The sequence below is a fragment of the Caloenas nicobarica genome, chromosome Z (genome assembly GCF_036013445.1).
Source record: "Caloenas nicobarica isolate bCalNic1 chromosome Z, bCalNic1.hap1, whole genome shotgun sequence".
Taxonomy (NCBI): domain Eukaryota; kingdom Metazoa; phylum Chordata; class Aves; order Columbiformes; family Columbidae; genus Caloenas; species Caloenas nicobarica.
In genome coordinates, this window is record NC_088284.1 from 25,210,469 (window position 1) to 25,231,826 (window position 21,358).

The 21,358-nt window shown below is 40.7% G+C and overlaps 2 protein-coding genes across 3 annotated transcripts; both read right to left on the reverse strand.

The window, feature by feature from the left end:
* Window positions 1–209: 209 nt before the first annotated feature.
* Window positions 210–6,919, reverse strand: LOC136002535 (molybdopterin synthase catalytic subunit). 2 transcript variants are annotated; one of them, XM_065657662.1, is made up of 5 exons: window positions 6,831–6,919; window positions 5,787–5,922; window positions 4,759–4,912; window positions 3,255–3,378; window positions 210–2,031 (listed from the first exon to the last, which is right to left on the reverse strand). In XM_065657662.1, exons 2-5 carry the CDS (start codon window positions 5,905–5,907, stop codon window positions 1,963–1,965), a joined length of 468 nt encoding a protein of 155 aa, XP_065513734.1. In that variant the 5' UTR covers window positions 5,908–5,922; window positions 6,831–6,919; the 3' UTR covers window positions 210–1,962. The 2 variants fall into 2 exon arrangements, with proteins under 2 accessions (XP_065513734.1, XP_065513733.1); XM_065657661.1 differs by having other exon boundaries at window positions 6,767–6,857.
* On the reverse strand, window positions 6,843–10,197 carry MOCS2 (molybdenum cofactor synthesis 2). Its single transcript, XM_065657663.1, has 4 exons — window positions 10,121–10,197; window positions 9,635–9,756; window positions 7,028–7,174; window positions 6,843–6,931 (listed from the first exon to the last, which is right to left on the reverse strand). Exons 1-3 carry the CDS (start codon window positions 10,130–10,132, stop codon window positions 7,048–7,050), a joined length of 261 nt encoding a protein of 86 aa, XP_065513735.1. The 5' UTR covers window positions 10,133–10,197; the 3' UTR covers window positions 6,843–6,931; window positions 7,028–7,047.
* Window positions 10,198–21,358: the final 11,161 nt, after the last annotated feature.

Below are 21,358 nucleotides of genomic sequence, written 5' to 3' on the forward strand. Positions count from 1 at the left end.
GTACAACTTGTTCTAAATATCACCATTTTTCTGTACCAGAGCATGGCACCAGTATGCAACTACTCCATAGGTTTTACTTCATATATAAACCATCCACTACAAGGCAAGCTAGCCATTTCTTTTTGTGAAATTAATACACTAATTAGTTGCATGGTAACAGCAAACACAAATGTGGAAAAATAAACACCAAAATGGGAAAGTTTGTGTATTTCTTTATTTTCTAAAAGCAAAAATAATTATTTGACAGAGGAAGTAATCTGTACTCAGGATTATGTACAATTCCTGGTAAAAATGACATTCAAATAGCAGAAGGCTTCTCTCCAGCCTCCAAAGCAAAGGACAATTCAACCTTGAACTTGCTCAGCTCTGCCTAGATAATAAGGCCCACATGGTTTTCAGGCTGTGTATGTGTAAGCACGCAAGGGGCAGCTGCTGTCCTGCAGAGGAAGGACTTGCTTGCTTCCATTGAGGAAAATGCATCAGTAAGTTAATAAGCACAGTTCAACTATGCTTCTGCCTGAAGTTGTATGCTTCACTGGAGTTTACTTAATCCAAATACAGTAACCATCACTAAGTATTAAAACAGTGGGATGAGTTTGAGGGAAAAAGATCACCACCTATTTTTCTCCTTTTATTTTGTGCAGCTAGCAGCTGTTTGTAGATTTTTACTGCAGACACAATGAAATTGATTATACAGCTGAGGCTTAAGTGTTGTGTGATGTAATTATATACAAACTTTAGCAAATAATTTTATTTTACGTCATTTCCTTTCCTTTATATCTATCTTGTCTACATTGATGACGATGAGTAGATAAAACTGCCCCTCAGCATTAGTAAAAATGCCACACACAACAGGACTTTGAACTCAGCCTCTAAACACTATCATGGCAGTACAATAATATAAATAAAATTATCTTACTCAAATGAGGAGCCCATTGTTTCCAGTGGAAGCATAGGTATATCAGTCTTTTTCTCTTTTAACTGTTTTGAAACAGTAACAAGAGAAAAACTGCATCAAAATCACAAATACAAGTGCATATAAAAGCTGCAAGAAGTTCAAGAGACTCACTTTACTTTGAAAAATTAATCCATTTTGATGAGTTTGAATCCTAATATGTCTAAAGTCAAACTACTAAAACTGATTTAACTTACAGTTGCCTATTTGTAATAATAGCTGTCTTTTCTTCTGCAGCACCATAAAATTACATAGCCAAAAAAGCTCCTTCAAAATTAAAGGTCTAGACATCATCAAGTAGTTACAGGTTTGCGTGTTATTGCTAATGCAAGTTTGCTGCTGGTAAAGTATTAGATCTGACTTCGAATCAAGGTCTGTCCATATTTTTTTAATGCAATGAACCTGCAGTATCATCTGCACAGTAAAAATGTTTCTGTGAGACAGAGCTACTGGAACATAACCACTACTAAAAAGTTAATAACTCTGGGGTATAGTTTATATTTTCTTCTCTGTCTGTACCAAAACGTTTAATCTACTTCAAGTAGCTTTCATGTTACAAGAATGTCAAAATAGCATAAAGCTTGCACACCGATTCTACAGTCATATAAAATTAAACTACTCAGGACTTCTTTTAAGATTAAAAAAAACCCCAGTTGTCCTGTTGTGACCTCTCATGCAGACAGTGAACACAGACTACCAAAATAAAGGCATTAAAGCAGTATAGATCACAGAAGACTAACCACTTTGCAACCACAAATTTTAGGGAAGATTCTTTTAAAAACATACCCTGTGTTAAAATGCACAAAGAGATTTCAAAGGAGAGCCAAGAACACTAAAAACCCCTAATTATTACTCATTCATTTCATTTAGTCCTAATTAAATTAAGATTGAAACGTCTATTACAACTGCTTAAAACATATATAATAGATTCTCTGTAAAAACAACTCAAAGCTAAACCAGCATATGCTTATTAGGAACAGTAACACTTTATTTTTAAAAGACTACAGTTATTTTTCTGAACTTGCCCAAAAGCATTCCTTGTTTTCTTTCCAAGAATATTCGTCCTCATAAATCTCCTGCAAAAATAAACAAAGAATGGGAAATATTGCGGGAGTCTGCTTCATACAGCCACAAGCCAGGCCAATCAACTCAACAGCCATCCTGCCATTATTTACTCATCACAACAGGACTACACAGTGCTTGGCTGGCAAAGAGAAAAGAAGGCAGCATCCTCAGAACAAACTGACTTACCGGTGGGCAGATGCTGAACCCTGGGCTGAGGCCCACTAAATTTAGAAGAGCCCATCTATATTGAAGTCAATTCAAGAAAGAGATCTAGAAGAAATTACGTCAAAGATGCGTAGGGTGCACAGAACTCATGTCTGAAACTGCCCTTTTTACATATTGCCATGTTAACCTGCTGTACCATAATTTTTAGGAGAATATTTAAGTGTATACGAAATGTCAATGTTATAAAATAAAAATTATATCAACACACAAAATATTGTTAAGTATCAGATTTTTAGGACAGACTGGACTACCCAGCAGCAGTCCAGTCCTAAGCAGTGAATTCAGCAGGGCTCTAAGGCCCCCCTGATTATTCTTTCTGAGACCACAGAACTCCAGCCTCCTGAAAGAGGTGTCAGAACAGCAGAGCAAAGCAGAGAACATCACTGTTACCACATGTCAAGTTCTGCCTGGCAGAGTAGGCAGAGGTAATGCTCATTACTTACATGTAACACTGTGGTTATGCAGTGATGCTCTTTCTAGACCTGGGCTGATCACTCCACACATTCTTGTGTGCCCATACTAGCTTTGGGATTTCTGCTCACCCCTTCATTGTGTGCTGTTGCTTAATGCTTTGTGCTTTCTCAAGGCCACAGGGATGTGGGGGAAACAGAAAGACAAGAAATGCCACTTCTACTTGCAAACTGCAATGCTGTTCAAAGCAAAGCCAACTCAAAAGTTCTTCCACAAGCATGTGCAAAACTGAGCTTTGCCACTCCTAAGTGGAGAGCTCAGGGCTCCTCCCCTTAGACCCCAGGACAGTGTTAAAAGTAAGAGGAGCTAGATGGTACAAGCAGGGCAGGGCCTTCCAGCTGTCCTACCTGCCACAGATGGGCCTGGCTGCATTAGAGGAAACTCACTGGTGGCAGATTCTGGCACCTCATCACAACCCATCAGGAGGAGCTGCTGCCTGTACGACTCCAGCTCCTTTCCTTAAGAGCAGCAGCAGTCTTTAGTCCAGCTGTCTAAGACTATGGCACAGGCCTAAATTAACATTTCTCCCCAAACATACCTTTTTCCATATGGGGACAGATGCTTTTAAGGTGTTGATGCAGTACGTTACAGCTTCAAGGGATTCTGCTCTGTGCGGAGAGGAGACTGCAATAATCACACTTGCTTCAGTTATTGGAACGACACTAAGGAGAGAAGACGAACAACAGCAGCTTTAGCTAACACTTAACATCAAGAGCACCCAGAAATTGTGGCCATGTCACGTCAGTATTCTGGCCACACGCTCTCCTGACTCATTCATACTGAGGAAGTGTCAAGCCATGTCCAAAAGATTATACACTTTTTAAAAGAAAGCAAGCCACAACCAAAATCAGTACCAGATGTAAGAATTCCATGCTTTAGAATAAATAAACCCACCAGACACAGCCTTTTTTCTTCCATTCTTTTTTTTTTTTTTTAAATAAAGTCTGTGGAATTAAGAGGGGAAAATTGCTAACTTGCAACAAGGCACAGGAAATCAGTAACAAGTTAGGAACAGCCAGTTCCTATCTGAAAACATAAGAAAACATCTTGGTTTGCCCAAGAATTTGCGAAAGAAAAAATTAATTGCCTCAAACTATGCAAATTTTGCAATGAAACTTGATTTTTGACAAATTCTGATCTCCTGTTTGGTGTGTTGTTTTCCAAACTCAACAGAAGTATCACGAAGTTTTGTTTCGCTCCTCACAAGGGTCATACTGAAAGCTGTCTCACAAACCTCCCTCTACAGTACGACTTCTCTGGCAGATAGTTGATAGGAAAAATCTAGGCTTAAATGCTTTGAGCCGCGCTCAAGAGAAACTCTCTGTTGACTATAGAGGAAATTTAAGGAAACTACCCCTCAGAGCTAATATTACCCTTTGCAATCACCTCCTAAGTTCCTTCCACTGAGAGAAAAGGAAACAAGCATTTGCAACAGACTTTGCAAAACCTGCAAGTTTCAAGTGAGAAATCTGATAAACAGTGAAGGCTCAAGAGTATGTCAGACACTAGTATCCCATGTTCTGAACACAACAGAAAATACTTATCCAAGACTCAAAGAACACGAGGCTCTCCAGCAAGCATTGCTGGCAATTACCATGCCCCTCCCCTCCCCATGGTCTAAGCTTTCAGGTTCCCTATGGCATAATTTTACTTCAGTCTAACAGCAAGAATATTCTGTGGCACCTCAATGGAAGAGAGAAGAAAAAAAAAAAATGCTGCCAACTTCACATCCTTCAAAGGGCAAAACAAACCAACAGCCTCCCCTTCCCTGGAATGAAATCTCAAGCCCTTCTCCCCACTTTCAAATCGCCACACCAGCATCAAAGATCCTGCAGGCTAAATGTGGACTCCAGCAACACACATATTTTTGAACAGATGATTTCCGAAACCTAGCTCTACAGCGGAAATTTGACCCTGCAGCCAGCTTTGCTGTGTTACAGTTTATAAAGACTCCTGCACATCCTGCAACTATGTAAGCACAGCCATGCACAAGACAAAGATTAATATTTCCTTGCAGAAGGATGGAATCTGGCCATACATACCCAAGTCTATGGTGCACTGCAATATGTTTGACTGATGGCCATTTCTGTCTAACATTTCTGCAGATTTTCTTTATTTCGGTCTCTGCCATTGAAATATATGCTTCGTATTCTAAGTGAATCACTTTCTTCCCTCCAAAATTATTTCTTGTAGTACCTAAATACGAATGATTTATCAACCAAAAGCAGTGAGGAAATAAATATTAATATTTATAATATATATTACATTATATATTTATTATATAATCATATATTATATATAAATACTGAGTAAAACCCAGGATCTGCTACAGTCAAGGTCGGCACTGTACAAATATAAGCAACCTTCCATTGTTATGGCTGTTTAAAGAGATTCTTCAAACAAGAGAAGCCTTTAATATAAAATAGAGAATTTAGTTTATGCATTACACAAGTCTGCAGTTTGTAATGCCCAAGGCTGGGACATCTTCTGTGGTAATTGCTAAGCTGTTATTACTCCATTTGCACATGCTTTGTCTAAGTGCTCAGTATTTAGGGGCCCAGTAGCACTAAGGTTTAAGCACAAAGGGGTTTCAAGACCTGTACTATGAACATGAAGCAACAGGACAGAGCTATCAGCCTTGACCTTAACCAGCCCATAGGTAAAACAGCACCTTACTCTCAACCAAGATCTGAGTTGCAGGAGCTTTCATACAGGTGTGGACCTGTGGTTTCCATAGCCACAACATCCCACTTCCCACCTTGAACAAGCTGTGTCCAAGGGGATGGGAGAATTGCTCCCAAGCAGTCCTGTACTCCAGAGCTGCTGTTCTGTTCAGCCCTAGGACAGCCGCACCAGCAGGGAAGCTTCTCACCACTTTGTCCCAGTGCAACGGTTCAAGAGATGCCAAGGTGTTGCTCTAAATTATTCAGAACATGTTTTCTAAACATCCTGGGTTCAGTCCAGGAATTTATTTATTTGAGAAGCACAAGTTTGGGGTGTGGACAATCTAGGTTCCATTTATTAGACTATTAACACACCCAGAGATCCAGCTCTGCAATATTAAACTCACCAATGAACAGTGACACTGCCCCACAGGATGGTGAAATGACCAGTTCTGACACTTCATCTACAGAGAGCTTTTCAGACTTGAGTTTGATAAAATCTTTTGGCACATCTTCACTTTCATCCATAGCTCACTAGAAAAGCTGAAACCAAACAGACTCTGTTGTTGTTTTTGGCAATACTAGCATTGGCCAACTGCCTTTTATCCAGTTCTGATGCCCCAATTTATGCAGAAAACATACACCATCTACTTCCTCACCCCAAGAGATCAGTCTCCATGGGAAATTCTCAGCAGACTTGCTGAGAGAATATTAAATGCAACTATCAAGCAATGACCTGTTTTTTAATGCATACAGGCTCCTTCCTGGTAGGAAAGCCTGTTTCAGTAGGATGAAACTGGAACTAGGCTGAGGCCCCAGTCTGACAGTACAATCAACCAGCATGGACCACTGTGCTAGTAAATCTGTGGTAAGATTGTCAGCCCCTCCTACCTATCTTATTCAGAAATCGAACACAGTTTAAAACAGAGATTTCAGATAAAAAGAGATTAGAGTTCTAATCCTGAAGTTTAATATGTTCTCCAGGACATTCAGGTCCTCATACTGTCAGTCTGTTTCAGTGACACAGGAGGCACTTCTAATTTTTCCGCACAGAAACCAGTCATCAGTTCATCTAAGAACAAAGAGGAGAAGTATTTTGAGCAGTAGCAATGGAACAAGCTCCAGTAAATACACGGACTGGCACTTGAAAGCAGGCAAAGAAATGAAGCTATTCTAAAGACACCTGTTCCTTTGACAGAAAAAAAAAAAAAAAAGGTTTTTTTTTAAGCAGCAGTCAATTATTTTTCTGTATCATCTTTTCTGTTAAAAAGTGGCAGGAGGTTTTTCATTATTATCTTATTTAAGCAAGCTGGGTATCTACTGGCAGCCAGAAACAACTATGAAAGAAGAATGAGACCTAAACCACAAATTCAAAACAATGCCTGACCTCTTTGGGAATTTTCTTCCATTTACTGCATATGTGTTAATCATTTATTGGTGCATCAGCTTACAGTTTCTGGTCAGCACAATGGTTCTCTCCAGCAGGAAAGCAAGTTGTGCTCTCCAAAGAGTACAGGAGTGGAGGGACAGAATTGCAATCACATCTCAGGACCTAAACAAAAAAATATTATAGGAACATTACACAGAATCCATGAGATATTTTAGCATAAGATGACACTCCATAGGAAAGTAAGCAAGCGATACCTACCTAAGAGAACCTGGGCAGATTCAGCCTCCGCTAATTGGTGGGATGATGGCAACCTCGTCTCCAGGCTGCAGGACCAGGACCTGATCTCCAAGAAGCACGTATTCCTGCTGAACAGCAAAAACCACTTGATCCCGGATGACAGCAAGCCTGAAGGGGGTTGGCAGGAGCACAAATAGATTTCTAAATAGAGTGTTTGCATTTAACCATGTAATGTCATTAAACAACAAACTGGTGCACAGTCTAGGGCAGCTGAAGTAAATACTGCTGAGACTTACGCAACTCTGCTTCCAATACACTTTCAAAAATACAACGAATGCTGACCTCTTACTCTTGGATTTTATTCTGGTGGCTGAGGAGAAACCAACTCAGTATAATTTTCAGAAGTCAGGAATTGGATTTGTCGTAGGCCTACATCAGAGCAAATCAATGTATACCAGAACCCCTTCAGAAGCTTCGAACAAAGAAGTACGTAACTCAAGAAGGTGGCAACCATCCAGTTTGGGATTACAAGCAAATGTACCCCTGATTCAGTCTGGCTGGACTGGAGCAATTTTCTTACATGGCAAGAAGCACCGTGGGGTGTTGTTCATGAGATCTCTTGAAGATTCAGTGGCAGAGAGTTGTTTTTATGTAACCTCATACTTTATGAGGCTTCAGGTCTTTTGTACTTACAGGTCAGAAATATGCTACTGATAAGGAGTGGCAACAGAACTAGGAGGGCAGATACGGTGCATTTTCTGGCAGATCTTCTACGTATGTTCTAATTTCACATCTGCGAGATGTTGCTGTGAGAGTCCAGAGCTCTGAATACCAGGAGAGAGGGAGTTGCTTTCCTGACTAAGTGCAATCACACAGTGAGTATGAGGGCAATACTAGTAAGACATCAGAAAAAGAATGCCAACCTTTTACTTTAGAAGGATCAGGAGTGATAACTGTTATTGTTTGAAACTACCCAATTTGTCACAGACAGCAGAGAGCTGTATTGCCCAGAAACAAGTAGGCATGCCAAAAGGGTACAAGTTAAAATAATCTTATTTTCTACCAGCCAGATAGACAAAAGTAGGCAAGTAACAGGCTGAACAAAACACAGTGGCACTGACGTAGCGGGCAGACTGAAGGCAGGGACTGTATGAAAGTAAAGCAAGCCACTGAGGAACTGAGTGCGACTATGGAACAGAAGTACTCGTTAGAAGGATGGGCTCTAATTAATGTCACTTGCAAGTTAATTCATTGTGGAAAATCGGTCGAACAGAAGAGCATTGTCAAGTACACTCACGCTGCAGTTTGAATATTCATTAGCAATGTGAATAGAAGTTTGTGGTCAATGCCCTACAATTATTTTGAGTTCTTCCAGAAAAGCTAGGAGCAGAAGCATTTTCCAAGGCCACTGCGAAGTAACTGCACATGCAAAATGTACTGCTCCAAGTCATCATTCATAAATGGACAAAATTGACAAACTACGGGGAACCAACCAAAGGTGCTGCTGCTGCTGCTGCTTCTGACACCACAAAATAGACTGCAAAATAAAATACACTCATTCCCTACTGTCTTCTCCACCAAAACACATTCAGTCTCAGTTCTCTGTGAGGAAAGGGTCTCTGGTTTAACATTTGGCTAGAGCTCCTCATTTGGAAACAGGTGTCATTGGCAAATAGTTACTCTTTTTCATAGCCTTTGAGACTACATCTAATAAAGAATGGTGGTGCCTAAAGGAGGACTTTGGCACCTAAGTCCAAAGTTACGGAAATTCCAGTGCATTCAGCACTAAATCGCAATGACCTCAACTTCTGTGATACCTTAGATTTTTCTTTGCTACCCAGCCCAAAACACTGTTGCACCTTAGTCTATCAGACTCATTCTTAATAAGACTGAACACCTTCCGTCAGCCTTAACCTAAGGGTGGATTTCTGCCAGTGTTCCCAAAGGGCACCAGCACTGCAGAGGCCCTTACAGTGCACAGCCAGTGCTCTCTCAGGACCAGACTCACTATGAAATGCAACCAACAGCATTGGGTTTTTATTTTTTTTCAACCCGGAGGAGGTTGAAAGTGGCTGAGCCTCTTCCCTGCATAAGGGTTGAGTGTCTGGGAGCCTGTGGCAGGGCTTCAGTTCCCTTCCTGACCTGCCTTCCGTAATGTGCCATAACCTCAGACCAACTGCTGACAGTACAGTTAAAGATAAGTGATTGAAAACAACACTTCCACATTATAATGAATTTCTTATTTATTGCCCTGGCTGTGCTTGGTCCCTCCTTCAGATACCTCAGCTTCTCCAGAGGTTAATAATACAATTCAGGTGTTTTCACGTGCAGCAGAATCACTGCACCATGGCCCTTCTGGGCAACGGGCCACATGTCCTAAACTACCCCTTGAGCCCAGCTTTTGGGTACATTTATTTGACCTAGTCTTTACATAAAGCTACAGCATTTGCAGCTGGACAAGACAGAAAGCACTCGCTGCAGGTTACAAGAACAAGGTAAAGTCATTGTTTTTACGGTACCAAAGGACTGATGTGTGTTTCAGCTCAACTCCAAACGCTGCATTTGTATTTCCCAAAAAAGCCGCGACCCCGTTAAACCTTGCCCCGCGGCAGCGCGCCCCCCGCGTACCTGGGGTGCACCCTGACGATCTCCTCCCAGAGCTGCCGCGCCGTGACCCGCCGCGGCACCGACAGCGTCTCGCTGCGCAGCCCCGCCAGCTCCGCGCTCCGGGCGAAATACAGCACCGACACCTGCCGGGAACAGACCGGTCAAGGGGCCGCGGCCTACTGGGAAAAAAACCGCTATTGCTTATTAACTTATCCGAAAATACCAAAGCAAACAACCGACACAGCAGGAGGAATGGCTTTCCTTGGCCTTTTTTTAGTGCCGACGGCTCTGTCGCGGTGCTCCTGTCCCGGCTGTCAGGAGAGCAGGGAAAGGCCGGGGGGCGGGCGGCCAGCGCGGATCGGGGTCCCGCTCCCGCCGTCCAGGCCTCGCCCGCCCGGCGCCTCCGGCCGCCGGGAAAGGGGGTGCAGGTGCCCCGCCGCCCTGCCCGGCTCCCGCCATGCCTCTGACCGGGCCCGCTCCGCAGGGGCGCCAGCAGGCTGCACCTACCTGGCAGCGCATGGAGCCCCCGTCCTCGGCGGGCAGCCCTGCGCCGCGGGCTCGCAGTGGCGCCTGCGCACGGACGGGAGGCGCCAGGCCCGGACTGCCCCCTGCGGCCTGCGCCGGGAGCGCAGCGCGGCGCCGGTCCGGCGCTCTTAGGCCTGGCCTGTGGGGCCTGGCCTGTGGGTCGCTCCGGGGCTGTTAGGCCGGGCTGGGCCGAGCCGAGCTGAGTTCCGCAGCGCCGCTCCGGGGCCCTTCGCCCATAGGAATGGATAACGGAGCCCTGAGAGGATGGTGATGGAGCAAGGGGTAAGGGGCTGTGGCCTTGCCCCCCGAATGCAGCATGTAATTTTAGGGACAACACCTTAAAAGCAGGATCTTCACATGGGTTCAGTCCCCAGAAGGCATGGGGATTGTAAATGATTGCAAACATTACACGTGCACTGCCTTGCATGTGTTATACATCCACTACACATATACATAATAGGTGTATATGTAACGTGTAAAAGCCAAAGATCCATCAACATGCTGATAACAGGATTTCTGGGGTAGGTACTGTTTCAGTGCCATGGAGATGGCCATGGCATCTCTCTCCCATGGACAACTGTACAGCTTCAGCAATTGCCTGAGTGGGAGCATGGCGTGGTGGAAGAACCTCCCCCAGTTTGGTGCTGGGCAGGGCAGCGGTGTGGGGTACGTGATAGGTGCTGTGGAGAGACCCACAGCAATTGTTCTGCACTTCTTCTGCACAACCATGCCCTGAAACTGCATTGTCAGGATGGCCAGGGTTACTTCTGTGCTGTTTGCCTGGCAGCATTTGTAACCTCACAACAGTAGCGGAGGAGCTCTGCCTGTCAGGCAAACCAGGGGTACTCTGCCATCATTATCAGCAACATGGAGTCTGTGGTTGGTAATTGTGATTTGGGCAGGTGGAAAACATCTGTCCTAGCTGGATGCAACACTGCCAGAAAAAAAAAAAAAAAGCCCTTAAATAAAGAACTGCTATGCAGTCACTTCAAAAGATGACTGAGAAAGGAAACAGTCCTTTCTATGTAACAATTCTTGCCTCTGAGGTACAAAGTTAAAGTGATAAAGTTTTCAAAAAAATGCACAATAGAAATACATTTACTTCCATGGAGCATGTATTTTGTACCAGTTATCCAGTACACCATGTCTTAATCCTCTGCTGGGAGGAACAAATGAGTTATTTTTTAAAACTGTATTCTTTTGTTTGTGAATGATTAACTACTGTTACAAATTGAACTCTACTCAAGACAGCGTGTCTCAAGTGAAAAAGATGTTTGCTTTATTTTTCCTCTGGACTGTGTGATTTTGTATCTATACATCTTAAACGAGATTGAGCACTTTGAGAAGGTGTATATGACCAAGCCAGTAGCTAGCAAGTGACTGGCACGTTTTTTCAGCGCAAAAGATGTGCCACAGATGTCTGTGCTTACAGTGAAATGGGTGAGTGCTGGGCTTAGCTGGAGCAAATTAGCCTCTCAGCCCAGAACATAGTGAGCTTTGAAATATTTATCCATAAATTTAGGGTTGAATTTAGAGTTAGGTCTATGGAATAAGGAGAGATGAGTTAATAGCAAGGAATTTCTGGATTTTCTTTTTTCGAGCTCCAACTAATGACTCACCTGAGCCAATTTATGAGTCCTGTGTTGCATGACTTAGTTTGTACCTAGAAAGCATAAGAATAGAGTAGGATTTGTGGCTCTGATAATCTATTAACTTTGTTCTAGAACTGATAAAAAGGTTAAAAGTTCTTAAACGAAAGTGAGAATTAAGCTGAGGTGTAATATGAATGTCTTAAACAAAACTCTTCCTAAATATCTCTTCATTCTGGCAGTCTTGCAGGAACACCAGCCTCAGAAACAGAGGTGTGACTACTGCACTGCTTGGTTTGCGAGAATGGGTTTTATTCAGATTGCTTTTTGTTTGTTTGCCTGGGATGGGGGGGAGGGAGTACAGATATTTACATAAGATAAAATGGGAGATGTTTCTGTAGCTCTGGAAGAGATATGTTTGCTCTGTTGAGACTGGGATTTGAAACCATCTCTTCTCTGTGATTTCTATAGGCTAGCTCCACATGATTTTCCCTTAAAATATTTTCTGGTTCGGATCTTTTCTTTCAGGCATCATATTCTTGCAACTTTTGGTTTGCAGTGTAATTGTAAGTAGCTGCAGTGTATGATATTTAGATCTGTTACTTACTGGGTCTAATATTTTGAATTAAATGTTGTCCTAAGCCACGGCCTTTGCTTTAGCTAATGGGTATGTGTGCATTCTCCCACACCAATATATTTATTAGCTTCTCAGAATGTATTTATTTTGGATGTTTTTAATTTTAAAAGCTCTTGAGAATCCCTTGCAAGCATATTTCCTTTCCTACTTTCCAACCTTTCTTTGTTTTAATAATATTTAATACTGAAAAAGTGCAAATCTTACTGTATGGAATTCCCATATACCATTCAAACAGACTGTGGCTTGAGAGAAATTAAAGTCTGATAATACTAAGGAGAGGCAAATGATGAGGGGCTGTTATTCCTATTAATTTATACCAGCAGCATACTTTGAAACTGAAAATCTAGCTTGAGTATACTCAGACATTAAAGTTACAGTCAGAGGCTCTGATTCCGCAGTGTGCTGTTGAATGGAGAGAACCACAGCAAAGTCAACAAAACTTAAGTAGGTACACTAGTCCTCTAGTCCTAAGCTATTTTTGTAATAACTTATTACAATAATTGATATAAAACATGACTGGATGCATTGGGAAAAAGGAAAAAAAAATGAGTGAATTTGAGACATATTGTTAATCTTTATTTCTTTTTACCAATGATTTAGTTAATGTCACTGCAACAAAAATGAGTTTCAGAGACTGCACAAGATTGTGGTTGTCTGTTTCCTTTTGCCTTCATTTTGGACCTTTTCTCAGGACTATTTGGTGTAAATCATGAGTTACTGCTCTAAAGTTCAGATTTGTACCTCAGAAGTCTTCAGATAACTTTTTCTACTCCAGTTTTACTGTTGTAAAAAATTTATGTTGGTGCTAGACGTGAGTGCATCTTTGTTATACCACCGAGATGTAGATACCGGTGTATAACACTGTATTTAGAAGAACAGACACAATCATTTTACTTTGAGCTTCCTGAAATGAGCAGGAAAAATAAAAATTGTCAGGATCTGGAATAACCCTTCATTACCTGTTGCATCTTTCATTTGTCTTGGGCAAGCAGCCAGGTCTGAAGTCAGTTTAGCGTTAACCTCCTGCTACTGAGTTTCATTTTAAAACAAAATGCTGTTTGGAATAATCTACAAGGATCCAAAAGTGGGGCAGGTATAAGAGATATGTCACCATGAATTCCAATCGTTCCACTGAATTCAGGTCTGAATTTGGCCTCATACATGTCAACACTGGTAATAATATGGAAAACATCTCCTTACTATTTTGGGAGGAAGGAAAGCTGTTCCTGGAGTTTCCATAGTGGAAGAATGGGGAGAAAAAAGTGAAAATATGAATCTGTCTGAAGCACTATGACCTCTAGGATTCCTGTGTGTGAGGTATATGTGTCCATTTGACCAATGTCTTTAACATTCCCCTTGGCACTCTTTGAAATTGTATGTTACACAACAGATGGTGCAGTAGTTACTTTGTGAAGGGCCAGAAGAGCATGACCACATCTGGAATTAATCTTTAGCTCCCTAAACCAATAGATCACCCAGTTTTAAGAGAGTCTTCCAATATAAATGCATTGCATAAGTACAGAGAAAGAATACACAGCTTTAAGGCAGAGTATAAGCAGTCTGGAACTATAATTCATAGGCACACAACTCTTTGTGTTCAGCTGTCTCATTTGCAGGCAATTCTCTTCTACGAAATCTTATTTTCAATTAGCAACAGTAGTACGTGAAATATGTGACTTCTTAAATGAGATGTAAAAACCTCATAATTATTCAGGTTATTTATTAAGTATTTTCCTTTTTTTGTTGACAGCTACAGTATTCCTGAAGAGATTACCTCTTTCATTTTTGTACTGTCCTTTGTCCCAAAGGATAGCTAAAGGTTGTATTAAACCAGCATGCACACAGCATCATCCACATAAAGCTAGCTATGGAGTTTTGGATGATCTTTAAGCAGTATAACGCATGCTCTGAAGAGTGATGGGAGACGGTGTAAGGGCATTCACTGATAAGGTAAAAACTGTTTCTGCAATCTTTGATGCCAAGGTGAAGCATAAGTTTTATCCTATAGAACCTTGTATTTTAAAGTGCCAGGCACTGAACTACCTGGCTAATATTTGATCTGGATAATCTAAATATTTAAAATATCAAATGTGTTATCTGTCATTATGGAAAAAAATTGTTATGTCAGAAATGCCTTACTTCCTGCAAAGGCTCCAAATTCATGTAACAAAGTAGTTGTACGGGCAAAGAATTTTGAATGCCATCAAATCTACAGGTCATGTCTCTGATATTATGTTTAAAGAGATAAAATTTCTCTCTGTCTCTATTATTTTGCTTGGTTTGTGTGCTCTTTGGTCCTTTTTTTTGTAAAGCACTTAGCACAGGGAGAAATGAAATGCCTGCAGATAAATAATACATTGTTCGTTTATATTCCCAGATTAAATTGTTGGCCTCTAATCATCATAGTGTGTAAGAATGTGAAACATTGTACAAGGTAAGAAACATTTCACAATATGGATTTGCTGAAGCCAATGGAATTCCACAGGAGTCACTCTGATCTGTGGGTGGCTGATGGAAATAAAACCCAGCCTCTACCCACCAGTTCAGAATTTGAGTTTTGAGGTGGACACTTGCCATATCAGATTACAGTTTGCAGCTTCCTCCCCTGTCAGTTCTTTATAATCATTGTAGCTGCTTTACTCAGCCTGAAAAATGGAAGTTTTGCTGAAGGTTTTACAGTATTTCAGATCAGTATCTTTACCTACCTCTGAAGGCACACATAGCACCTTTGTGATAGGATATTCTGCAAATGGCAGTCTAGTTTAGATTTAGATTCTGGTTATAACACACAGTTAAGTCTTTCACTATCTGTTAAAGAATTCTAGTTGGTTTGCCTTCAATCTTTTCCTTACACTTAAGATGTAAAGGTTATATAGTAGATTTTGTAGAATGCCAGCCTTGTCTTTAAACATCCTGATTAATTCTGCACTTAAAGTTTAGCATCTTTGAGCAATAGAGTTAAAAATGCATGCCCTTTTATTCTCACTCCAAAGAGACAGTGTCACAAGAACCACTAGGAGTAGACCTGCACTGATCTGAGCAGGGGGGTTGTCTGCAGCTTGCATCATGCCATGTTCCCATACCTACCTCCTTGCCATCTACATAGGAGCCGTCCTGACACTCTGCAGATGTTCATCATCATACAGTCAATACGTAAAACTGAATCTGTATTCTTAGTATTCTTATGGGAGGTATTGTATGCTTTTCACTTGCCTGTTTCGCACATTTCCAGAAAAACATGACTAGATCCTGTCTTCCACTAAGGCTGATCAAACTGGAATTATTTCCACCGGCCTGTACGCCTTGTGCTTATTCAACTCTTCTCTGTGTTCACTGATGACTGGAATGCTTTCTTTGTAAACAAGAAAGGCATTTTTTCAGGAAAGATTACATTCTGTTGAAATTTTTCCAGACCCTGGAAGAAAGTTCAGTGATTAGTTCTGAAATCCAGTCACTAGATAACTTTAGCTTTTTAATATGAATCAATAGTTTTTGTGAGGAAGATAGATTGTGGCTGTGTAGTTAAGAATGAGTTGAGTTTTGTACTTCAAATTTACATTAACAGCCATGCTATATCCTGGCCTATTACTAGGAAATTCTGCTTACAATTAAGTAATATGGTATTGCCAGCACTGCAAGCAAATAATGAAAGCTTGTCTTAAAGAAAGCATCGAAATTCTGTGTACAAAACTGAGATACTAAAGTACCTATGGCTTTGTTTTGACTAAAAGTTTCATTTTCTTTTATATATAACAGCACACATATCCACATGAGGGCACCAGCTGACATCTTATTCTCAGACTGATGTGTAATCTGTTTCTGAAATGAATGTGTCAATCAGTGGTCACTCCATCCTTATACTTACAGAGCTAGAGTAAAGATTGAACTGTAAAATGTTCCCAAATTTTATTTTATTCTTTTTTTTTTCCTTAGGGCAGCAGTATTTTTGCCTTCCCTGCACTCTCCACTCAACAGAAGTACTTGAAAAACTTTTAATCACATAGAGAGGTGGGGATGCTAAGTTTTTAAAAGAAATAAAATTAAAACTGTTTTTGAACCTGGCTGCATTATGGAATGTAAGTGAAGTCTCATTAAAATTGGTAAAGTATATTATTTCTTCACTTTGAAAGGAGAACAAAAATCCTAAGGTTTTAGCCTCACTTTTATTAAATCCACAAAAATGCAGTCAACATGCATTCCATTTGTAGAAGTTATACAAGCTTTTTAAAAAAAACAAAGAGCAGTTGGTGCTCTACTCTGGGTTAGGCTGAGGATTCAGGACCAAGATTGTCCACTTCCTTTCCCTGCTAACTCCAGGAACGCTGACCAACATAAATAGAACACAGGAACGATCGCATTTCCTCTCCCAGCTCCCCAAGTGTCAGGCAATCAAAACTGCAAAGGCTTGAGTCTTTCTTCAGGGACCAGCAGATTGCATGTAAAAAATGTAACAATATATTAGCTAAATAGGGAAGATTACCCAAGCAGGCTGCAAGGTTATTTGACAGAAGTGGCTGCATACAACATGAAGGGATGTAAAGGATATTTTTCTTTGAAATCAACTGGACAGCATTTTGAGGGAAATGGAAAATTGTCAGCAACTTCCAAAATGCTTCAGAGGGTATCTACAAGAGCTGGTTTAGCCTAGTGAGACTAATCTCCCTAGACTCTAAGCAGTGGAAGCCCATAGAATTTCTCAAAAATTGATTCCGAAGAACCAATTTAACTTCTTCTCTTGCTTGCTCCTGGCCAAAGTCTGTTTCTGCATTGACTGTTGAGGTGATCTGGAGAAACTGACCTCTCAGGGCTAATCTTGGTCTTAATGAATACTCTCTCCTGCTGACAGAGAAAGAAAATAACATTATTTAAAGATTAGAAATATCATGGTATAGTATAGTCCCCTGGAGGGGGGAAAGCCTAAGAAATTTTTTTCCCAGCAGAAAGCAAAAGAGTCGGAGAAGACAGAAAAGGTATTGAGCTGAGGACTATTCTCAGTCCTTACTGCAACGCAGATACATAGACAGAGGCATGTTTCATAGCATGAGAACAAACCTGAGCATTGGAGCATACATTAAAAAATTGTGAAGATGTGAATCTACTGGAAATCCTGATGGAAAGTAGTGACTTTAAAGAATCTTTAGGTTATTTTTTCTAAGAAAAAAAATGATAATTTGGACAATATCCTTCCTTTAGCACAGTAATTTAGTCTTGCAAAATTTATGAAAGTGGTCTAGGTCCAAAATCCTCAAGTGACTATTTTTAAGAAAGAAGAAGAAAATATCTGCAAGATCCTTCACTGCATCACCTATGCATTGAAAAAGAAAAGTTCTCCATGCAAGTGTTTCATGTCCACTAAACATAAATCAGATGCATGCCAGAATATGTTGTTTTATATGTATATGGGCATGTGTTTTGGGATATTGTTTTCGCACCAGAGCTATGTTAACTTTTTATTTTATTTTCTCAGCTATTACCAAGAGAGATGCAGGAGATGATTAATGGATGCTTGTTTGTTGTAGTCCCCAGCAAGTATCTCTGGTATCTCAGTGACAGTTGTATGTCAGGGGAAGGGAGAAGAGGAATGAGAGTTGTGCTTTTCCAAAGAACTTTTAAGGGGAAGTAACGAGCAGATCCACTAAGTATACCTGGAGTTGTTTAAAAGGCGTCTAGATGAGGTTCTTAGGGACATGGTTTAGTGCTAGAGTTAGATTAGGTTATGGTTGGACTCAATGATCGTGAGGGTCTCTTCCAACCAAAATGATTCTATGATTCTAAGTGTTACAATAAAAGTGGTTCTGGTCAATCCATAAAGTTCTTGTTCAGGTATCTAGAAGGCTGGATTGTATATTCATCAACTGAAGATCTGCATGCTCTGGAGACATTGAAAGATTTCTAAAGATTCTAGATAACTGATTTTAACATAGGTAAGACTTCATTTTAGCTCAACGTAGCTGATAATATAGGGGAAAAGAAAATTTCCATGTCCTGAGAGAGGGTGACAGAGCTAATGATGCATAACAGGGAACCTGGGAATTCAGCATGCACACTGAGACAACAGAAATCATGCAGAAAATGTAGCTTTGTTGCCAAGCAAAACCCTGAGTTGGTCAGTGCTCTAAGCACTATAGGAGTGTTCATACCTGCAGGGAATTGTAAAGCTGATAACACCTCGTGCCAGGATCCATTTGGTGCGTATGAGTCACAGTCTCTTGAGTCTAAGTGGTACTAATGACTCTGAGGACATTTCAAAGGCATCGCAGGAAGTACAGGAAATAAGATGAGGATGAAAAATAAGTGGTTTTAAACTGAAGCTGTTGCTCAGGGCCGTGGCAGCACTGGCCAGAGTAGCAGTGGTTTCTGTGGGAAGCTCCTGAGCTGAGGCTGGTCAGAAAGGATGGGAGTGATTTGACCTAATTTTAGCTGTCCAGGTGCTATTTAACCAGCCTTAATTTGTCGCCTAGGCTTTTCCTGTAGTTAATGAAGAGGTAGAGGCATCTTCAGAAATCAGTTCAGGTCTAATTTTTGTACTTTCCTGGCTTAGGTGTCTGCTGTCTAGAGGCACGAAGGCAACAGACTCCACAGCTCCAGGCAGCTGTGGAGCTTCACTGGCTGTAGAGGGATCATCTGTGACTAGATTAGACACCTAACTTTTAGATAGCTAAACTGAATTAGTCCCATCAATTGTAGGTGGTATTGTGCATTTGCAGCTCGTGTCCAAATAATGGCTTATAACTCTAGATAAGGAAGTTTTACTACGTGAAACCATTCTCATACTTAGTATCTGGAGATGCAGGTAGTACAAATAACACCAAAATAATGTACACCAAGGTTGGCACAGGAGAAAGCAGTGATGTAGACGAGCAATCCAGATGTGTAGTCATGCATATGCGAAAAACAGTGCCAGCTTTGAACACACAACAAGAGTCCTTGTGATACTCTGTGATGACTCTGGATAAAAATTGAGAAGTTGTAACTGAAAGAGCTCATGTGTGGTGTTTTCCTTTGCAACTCTCTCTTGCTGGCAGACTTTTGGTGGGAGCATGGATCTTCCTGCATACTTAGAGTTTCTCTTCCGTAGCACTTCAACTCACAATGGAGTGTATTGGTTCAATGGACCATTTCACAAAGTGTATCCAACATGAAAGTTGTGTGATGCAAGTCATAGTCTCCTAAAACACTCCTGCTTTTCCAGTGCTGTATTTGGAATAACGCTAATTGATAATTAAAATTAAAATTAACAGGGGAAAAAAACCACAGCAATTTGTTTATTAAAAAAATAAGACTTACATGAGCAGAAGCACTGATATGTTTTCCATGGATTAAGTCAGATGACTTACCAGATATCTCTACCATGGAGATCACATAGTGGTATGATTAGTAAAGATATTAGGGCAAACTGCAGTTATGATGATGGTTTTTTTCCAGGTAAAGCCATACATTTGCTGGTATAAATTATATTTGAGTAGAATTATGGTGTTACATTTTTTTTTTCTTTTAAATTCAGAGCATATCCTAGTTGTTTTTCCCCAGCATATTTCAGCCTGAAGACAGTCTTCTGGCCTCCCCTTCCTTAGTCTGGACTTCTCTTTGCCTCCTCAATTTTGTATTTTTAATCAATATTTTTACAATTTTACTTAATAAATATATATACCCACTGTGAGGGAAATGCAACCTCTTCTTCCAGTCAGTAGCGAGACCTGGACATGCTTGCTCCTGGCTGGTGTTTGCTCTGAAGGACAGATAGCAGCAACCCTTTTTCCCGTCCCCTTGCAACGAGTATAGATACATTGCAGAATGCTTCAAGAGTGTGATAAAGGTACTGCCCGTAGCAGCTTGCGAGAAGCTCACTTTGTACTGATGTACAGCAACTTCACAGGGCTCTGGGAACTGCAAACCTTGGTCTTTTTTAGAGACCTGACATCCCTCAATCAAATTCTGCAGGACTGATACAAGTGGAAAGTATATATTGATTTAAATAAAGGAATGTCTTTTTGCCTTTCCGTTTTAGACTCAGGAATATAACCACTGCTAAAACTCACGTTTTCCTGACTGGCCAGAATTTATAGCTAATCCTAAAAATAGTCTTGTCACTTCCTCTAAAGCCTATATATCTAAACAGTGAGAAGTAAAAATAGCTGGAAAGTTTGAAGTGTACCATGTCTGCTTAATGCATGCAGTGTGGTATCTGCAGGCTTGAGTTTCACACAGCTTTGTGTGCTTTTTGCAATGAGGACATTTCCAGTCTCTTTTGAAGAATTTGCACTTATAGGTCTTGTCAAAATTCGGAACACCCTTAAAGTATTGTAGATAACCAGTTAGTGATTACCCCTTTTTTGATAATGAACAGATACATTTCAATCAACCTGATGATAATGATTACTAGCCTTGTATTAACAGGCATTTGTTGCCATAGTATGTACACGTGTAGTATTTCTAATTCCATAAGCACTTTCAGCTAGTGTAGCCAGTTTCACCATCAAATGTGGTAACTGCTGAAAGCCCCCTAGTCCCAGCCAAAAAAAACTTTACAAAGAAAGTATGTCGATTCGACCATGCAGCTGCACAGACATTGATGCCAGCTCAGGAGAGAAAGTACGGGTGGGAACAAGCAGTGGGAAGGTGGGATCATTTATTTCAGCAGCAGTGTGGAGTTTATGCCAAAATAAACTGCTCATGGGTCTACTCACTAAGGATTGCCAATATAACAATATGTAAGTAGAAACTCACACTGATAAAGTCTTTTGTTAGTCATTCATAATTTTAAGAACAGAAAAGTGAACCCAGAATTCAGAAGAACTTCTCGTGTCCAATCCAGTATGTAATTATTCTCTCAATATTAAATGAAAAGAAACAGTTTAAAAATTTGTGCATAAAGGTGGACATACTGTCCTCAAAGAAATAAAGGTGCAAGTTAATGATGTTGTGTGAATTTCATCTGCTGTCCATGCACATTATCATCTGATCTATGTAGTTGGGGTCACAGTGCTGGTACCC